The following is a 7,517-nucleotide window of genomic DNA, read 5'->3' on the forward strand; positions in this document are numbered from 1 at the left end:
CACCTCCTTCATGGCTTGATGTGGCTTTGAGTAGTCAAGAGGGCATGTGTGCGGTTAGTGCTGAGTGGTGCGGTTATAGAGTCGTCTCCCTTTTTGGCAGCCCCCAAAACATGCCATGGGATGAGTAGAAATGGCACTGTCATCCACATTTTTCACCCCTGTAGTATAAATGAGTTAGCTTAATGGAGAGAGGCAGGGAGACACGTGTGTTGTCGCGCCACGGATGGCAGTTTGTCTCAGTCTGAAGGCTGACGGTGAAATATTATTCTCAGAACAGCAACAGCTTCTAGATTTAGCCCAGGAAACAGGGGTGAGAAGTTCACTGGCTGTTGAAGGGTTGAGACAGGCAACACTACACACAGCTATTTGAACACACATCTGCTGGTGATTTAAACGGCACATTTTCTCCCCGCAAGCTGTTTCTATGCGCTACAGAGCAGGAAATCACACGAGGTGCTGTTCATTTGAAATGGAATGTATATTTCAGAAGTATGAAAATAGCTCTCACATCAAAATAAAACCAACTGAATAACAGTAACTTTGTAAAAAAAAGGACCCATGGGTTAACGTGAGGACAACACTGACACACCTGGGGGTGGTGTGAGGGGGCAACTCAACAGTCAGTCTCAGCATAGCTTCCTCAGGAAAGACGGTGATTCATTGTTAGCCTAATGACTTGCTCTTGGCAAAACTGGTTGAAATGATGTATTTTCAACCAGTTTTGCTCACTAGGATACCTTTCTATCAGTTGCCACTGAAAAGGACTGCAGTTTCTAATCTGTACAGATTTAAGACTCCCAAAAGAATATGCAGCGTTGACACATGTTGCTTCCTAAAGTCAAACCATATTCCATAGTTGTAATGCAAATGGGCGCCATATCTGGCACGAGGATAATCACAAAAAGTGAGATTTATGGAGAAATCAAACAAATAAAAGATTTGTCAACATTTCCTTCATCATTGAAGCATCCTGCCATTTTTACAGTCAACTACACTTGGGAGGAAAATGCAACTATACCGTTTACGCCTTTGGTTCAATAAAAGAATGAGGATGTGTATCATGGCATGTTTGTAAATAGGATGTGCTACTCACAACTCTAGAAATAATAGAAGTGAAAGGAAAGGACTCTAGTACATCCTTAAAGGTGTAACACAATCAACCATCCCACCAGGATCACAACGATACTGACGCTTATTTCCAATCATAACAAAACATTAGACTGTCCTACGGAATCTCCAAGCATAGCTTTCAGTTTCAACTCCAGCAACAACCACACTGTACATTAGTCAATGACACTGTTAAGATAAAAACATATTTACACAATCTAATAAATAAGAAGGGGTGGCAGAGAATCGCCCCTTAGAATACAGCTGTTTTCACTTGTGCTGTAGCAGAGGCCTAAGCTTTGTCCATCAGTGTCCATCTTTCTCAAATATATAGTCTCTAATGAAAAACAGGACTGGGAAAAGACTGCTGCTGTTGTCCAGACCGAACAACAGTTAAATTAAGAGATGTTTTCTGCGGGGTGTGACGCTCCTTTTGTGAGGCCTGGCAGATGCAGCCGGAGTCCATGATCCCTCCTCTGAATGTCCAATTAACCTGCGGATACAATAAATTAGACCATCTCAGTGGTGGCAGTGCATGACACGAGGAGAAGAAGAACCTCTGTAGGCTACACCTGAACATAAATAGCGTAGCTTTCTTGAGCTGCGTTTTTAAACATCGCAGCCCTATTCTGACCTTTGCCCAATTAATAGGAAAAGATGAGAATTGGTCTGCCTGTGTAATCGCAGCCGAGTGTCTCCAAAGAATGTTTAGAAGAAGTGACAGTGTTTGAACCCTTACTCTAAGATTAATATAATATTAAACCATTTCATTAAATACGAGTTTTAGGCACAATTAAGTGCCGTTGGTAACTGGACCATAATATGCCTACCAATAATAATGAATTGTAGCCTAATAATAGTGAATAATAAAACATTAAAAACGTAATTAGGCAAAAAGTAAAGACCTATAATATTTGCAAGCTCTCTTTTGCTGCATTGGCAAATGTAGTGTATGTTTTATGTAAGTGACTGTAATTGAGGAGGCTACAAGCATCTGGAACAATGCATGCTTATTTAAAAGCATCAAAGCTTCCCCTGCCGACATCGCCGCGCGTAAACCCATGTTTATGTGGTAGGTGAGCCTGATATCCTGAGCCTTGTGTCAAATATCAAACGTTGTCGGGGAATTTCCAGCAATTTCCCCGCAGAGGATTTCCACCCTAAGCGGTAAGTAGTAATTAGTCATCAAGCCTGCTAAGACCTCTCTCGGATGTCTTACCGCACGTCGAATGTCCGAGGCGCAGGTCACGCAACGTTTGAGAGCTCCGAATAATCTTCTGTCCCGGGAGCTGAACAACGAGGAGCTGCTGTTTCTGTCTGGTAGACTTCACCGCCAGGATGGCCTGTCTGTTTTTGTATTGCACCATCTGCAAAGTTATCTCGGCGTTCCAGCCCTCGTCCTGTGGACACCTGAAATCGATCTCCTTGCCCTCCGACATGACCACGGTGAAGTAGATGTATTTCCTTTCACTCTCGACGCAGTCCACAGTTTTCATGTTGGAGAAGTGCAGCTCCTTGACTTTGCCAGTGTCTCCGCCGCCGTGGTGGTTGTAATGGTGCGGGTGGTCGTGCTGCTTCGGCGGGTGAAGCAGAACCCCGTCCTCCGTGAGGACGCAGTGCTTCTTCTTCCACAGCTGCAGCAAACCGTCGCTTCGCTTCTCCAGAAGCCCCTCTTTCAGCACCTTGCCGCCGTTCTCCAGCATCTTGAGAAAACGCCCCAATTTCCTCAGCAAATGCAAACACTTCTTCTTCTCCTTGCCCGTAGAGGTAAAGGCATCGGATGCTGAAATGGTCACTGCAGTGAGTGGGTTACTATGTGCTGTGGAACTCGTGGATGTGTGTGCGGGGTATTTGATACTAGTCCGTCGGCAGCGGTCGCTGGTGTGACTGATACGCACAGTTTGATTGGGGTTTCTCGAGCTTGTGGACCGCCCCCTTAGTGACATCCAGCGGAAAGAGGACTCATGTGTCAGAGGGCCTCTCCAGCACAGTGCAGCGAGGATCAATGATATATTGATAGTATTTTGGAAATCAAATGGGCCTATACAATTGAATTAAGAACTCAAGGCGAATTAATTTCTTGAGTCAAGTATTACAATGCCTTCAGAAAGTTCACACCCCTTGACTTATTCCACATTTTGTGTTACAGCCTGAATTCAAAATGGATGAAATTGATATTTTCCCCTCACCCATCTCCACACAATACCCCATATTGACAAAGTGAAAACATGTTTTTAGAAATTTTAGCAAATGTATTGATACATTTATTAATAATGAAATACAGAAATATTGCATTTACATAAGTATTCACACCCCTGAGTCAATACTTTGTAATGCAGAAGCACCTTTGGCAGCGATTCCAGATTTCAGTTGTCTTGGGTATGTCTGTACCAGCTTGCACATCTGGATTTGGGGATTTTCTCCCATTCTTCCTTGCAGATTTTCACAAGCTCTTAAACTAGATAGGGGGTGGCACTGAACAGCAATCTTCAAGTCTTTCCACAGATTTTCAACGGGATACAAGTCTGGGCCATTCAAAGACTTTCACATTCTTGTTCTGAAGCCGTTCCAGCATTACTTTGGCTGTATGATTGGGGTCACTGTCCTGTTGGAAAGAAAATCTTTGCCACAGTCTAAGGTGGTTTCAAGCAGGTTCTCATCAATGATTTGCCTGAATTTGGTTCCATTCATTGTTCCCTCTATCTTTACCAGTCTCCCAGGCCCTGCCACTGAAAAGCATCAAATCAAAATCAAAACAAATTTTTATTTGTCACACACATGGTTAGCAGATGTTAATGCGAGTGTAGCGAAATGCGTGTGCTTCTAGTTCCGACAATGCAGTAATAACCAACAAGTACCCTAACTAACAATTCCTAAACTACTGTCTTATACACAGTGTAAGGGGATAAAGAATATGTACATAAGGATATATGAATGAGTGATGGTACAGAGCAGCATAGCCAAGATACAGTAGATGGTATCGAGTACAGTATATACATATGAGATGAGTATGTAAACAAAGTGGCATAGTTAAAGTGGCTAGTGATATATTTACATCATTTCCCATCAATTCCCATTATTAAAGTGGCTGGAGTTGAGTCAGTGTCAGTGTGTTGGCAGCAGCCACTCAATGTTAGTGGTGGCTGTTTAACAGTCTGATGGCCTTGAGATAGAAGCTGTTTTTCAGTCTCTCGGTCCCAGCTTTGATGCACCTGTACTGACCTCGCCTTCTGGATGATAGCGGGGTGAACAGGCAGTGGCTCGGGTGGTTGATGTCCTTGATGATCTTTATGGCCTTCCTGTAATATCGGGTGGTGTAGGTGTCCTGGAGGGCAGGTAGTTTGCCCCCGGGGATGCGTTGTGCAGACCTCACTACCCTCTGGAGAGCCTTACGGTTGAGGGCAGAGCAGTTGCCGTACCAGGCGGTGATACAGCCCACCAGGATGCTCTCGATTGTGCATCTGTAGAAGTTTGTGAGTGCTTTTGGTGACAAGCCGAATTTCTTCAGCCTCCTGAGGTTGAAGAGGCGCTGCTGCGCCTTCTTCACGATGCTGTCTGTGTGAGTGGACCAATTCAGTTTGTCTGTGATGTGTATGCCAAGGAACTTAAAACTTGCAACTCTCTCCACTACTGTTCCATCGATGTGGATAGGGGGGTGTTCCCTCTGCTGTTTCCTGAAGTCCACAATCATCTCCTTAGTTTTGTTGACGTTGAGTGTGAGGGTTATTTTCCTGACACCACACTCAGGGCCCTCACCTCCTCCCTGTAGGCCGTCTCGTCGTTGTTGGTAATCAAGCCTACCACTGTTGTGTCGTCCTCAAACTTGATGATTGAGTTGGAGGCGTGCGTGGCCACGCAGTCGTGGGTGAACAGGAGTACAGGAGAGTGCTCAGAACGCACCCTTGTGGGGCCCCAGTGTTGAGGATCAGCGGGGAGGAGATGTTGATACCTACACTCACCAACTGGGGGCGGCCCGTCAGGAAGTCCAGTACCCAGTTGCACAGGGCGGGGTCGAGACCCAGGGTCTCGAGCTTGATGACGAGCTTGGAGGGTACTATGGTGTTGAATACCGAGCTGTAGTCGAGCTGTAGCTGCATTCTCACATAGGTATTCCTCTTGTCCAGATGGGTTAGGGCAGTGTGCAGTGTGGTTGAGATTGCATCGTCTGTGGACCTATTTGGGCGGTAAGCAAATTGGAGTGGGTCTAGGGTGTCAGGTAGGGTGGAGGTGATATGGTCCTTGACTAGTCTCTCAAAGCACTTCATGATGACGGAAGTGAGTGCTACGGGGCGGTAGTCGTTTAGCTCAGTTACCTTAGCTTTCTTGGGAACAGGAACAATGGTGGCCCTCTTGAAGCATGTGGGAACAGCAGAATGGTATAGGGATTGATTGAATATGTCCGTAAACACACCAGCCAGCTGGTCTGCGCATGCTCTGAGGGCGCGGCTGGGGATGCCGTCTGGGCCTGCAACCTTGCGAGGGTTGACACGTTTAAATGTTTTACTCACCTCGGCTGCAGTGAAGGAGAGACCGCATGTTTCCGTTGCAGGCCGGTCAGTGGCACTGTATTGTCCTCAAAGCGGGCAAAAAAGTTATTTAGTCTGCCTGGGAGCAAGACATCCTGGTCCGTGACTGGGCTGGATTTCTTCCTGTAGTACGTGATTGACTGTAGACCCTGCCACATGCCTCTTGTGTCTGGAGCCGTTGAATTGAGATTCTACTTTGTCTCTGTACTGACGCTTAGCTTGTTTGATAGCCTTACGGAGGGAATAGCTGCACTGTTTGTATTCAGTCATGTTATCAGACACCTTGCCCTGATTGAAAGCAGTGGTTCGCGCTTTCAGTTTCACGCAATGCTGCCATCAATCCACGGTTTCTGGTTAGGCAATGTTTTAATCGTTGCTATGGGAACAACATCTTCAACGCACGTTCTAATGAACTCGCACACGAATCAGCGTATTCGTCAATGTTGTTATCTGACGCAATACGAAACATGTCCCAGTCCACGTGATGGAAGCAGTCTTGGAGTGTGGAGTCAGCTTGGTCGGACCAGCGTTGGACAGACCTCAGCGTGAGAGCTTCTTTTTTAGTTTTTGTCTGTATGGCAGGTATCAGCAAAATGGAGTCGTGGTCAGCTTTTCCGAAAGGGGGGCGGGGCAGGGCCTTATATGCGTTGCGGAAGTTAGAGTAACAGTGATCCAAGGTTTTTAACATAACATAACATGATGCTGCCACCACCATGCTTCACAGTGGAGATGGTGTTAGAAGGGTGATGAGCTGTGTCTGGTTTTCTATAGACATAGTGGTTTGCATTAGGCCAAAGAGTTTCATTTTTGTCTCATCTGACCACAATCTTTTGCCTTACTATCTCAGTCTTTCACATGCCTTTCTGCAAACTCCAGGCATGCTGTCATGTGCCTTTCTTTGGCAGGTTCTCCCATCTCAGATAAGGAACTCTGTCAGAGTGATCATTGGGTTCTTGGTCACCTCCCTGACCAAGATCTTTCTTGCCCGGTTGCTCAGTTTGGTCGGGCGGCCAGCTCTAGACAGTCTGGGTAGTTCCATAATTTTTCAATGTCCTAATTATGGAGACCACTTTTCTTTTGGAAACATTCAACACTCTAGAAATTGTTTTATACTCTTCCCCAGATATATTCCTCATCACAATTCCATCTCAGAGATCTACAGACAGATCATTGGACGGCATGCACTGTCAACTGTGGGACCTTATATAGACAGGTGTGTTTCAGGCTTCTTTCTAAATCATGTCCAAACTATTTAATTGGCCACAGGTGAACTCCAACCAAGTTGTAGTGACATCTCAAGGATGATCAAAGGAAATTGGATGCATTTGAGCTCAATTTAATATCATAGCAAAGGAGCGTGAATACTTATGTAAATTCAATATTTCTGTATTTCATTTTCAATACATTTGCAAAAATTTCTACAAACATGTTTTCACATTGTCATTATGGGATATTGTGTAGATGGGTGAGAGAAACTATTTAATCCGCTTTAATTCAGGCTAACAGGACATGTGGAATAAGCCAAGTTGTATGAATACTTTCTGAAGGCAGGAAGTAGCATAATGTATTTGTGACATGTTTCATACAACCTCTCACCTCTCCATGAGAAAACAATCTGAAGAACGCTTGGCTCTCACCTATCTACGAGAAAACAATCTGTAGAACGCTTGGCTCTCACCTATCTACGAGGAAACAATCTGTAGAACGCTTGGCTCTCACCTATCTACGAGAAAACAATCTGAAGAACGCTTGGCTCACCTCTCCACGAGAAAACAATCTGAAGAACGCTTGGCTCACCTCTCCACGAGAAAACAATCTGTAGAACGCTTGGCTCTCACCTCTCCACGAGAAAACAATCTGAAGAAAGCTTGGCTCTCACCTCTC

The 7,517-nt window shown here is 45.2% G+C and overlaps 1 protein-coding gene across 1 annotated transcript; it reads right to left on the bottom strand.

Moving 5' to 3' along the window:
• Positions 1-459: 459 nt before the first annotated feature.
• On the bottom strand, positions 460-2,987 carry LOC135532138 (pleckstrin homology-like domain family A member 1). The gene is made up of 2 exons (XM_064959765.1): positions 2,327-2,987; positions 460-1,600 (listed from the first exon to the last, which is right to left on the bottom strand). Exons 1-2 carry the CDS (start codon positions 2,808-2,810, stop codon positions 1,596-1,598), a joined length of 489 nt encoding a protein of 162 aa, XP_064815837.1. The 5' UTR covers positions 2,811-2,987; the 3' UTR covers positions 460-1,595.
• Between the last annotated feature and the right edge of the window lie 4,530 nt (positions 2,988-7,517).

This window comes from Oncorhynchus masou, unplaced genomic scaffold (assembly GCF_036934945.1).
Source record: "Oncorhynchus masou masou isolate Uvic2021 unplaced genomic scaffold, UVic_Omas_1.1 unplaced_scaffold_1742, whole genome shotgun sequence".
NCBI lineage: Eukaryota > Metazoa > Chordata > Actinopteri > Salmoniformes > Salmonidae > Oncorhynchus > Oncorhynchus masou.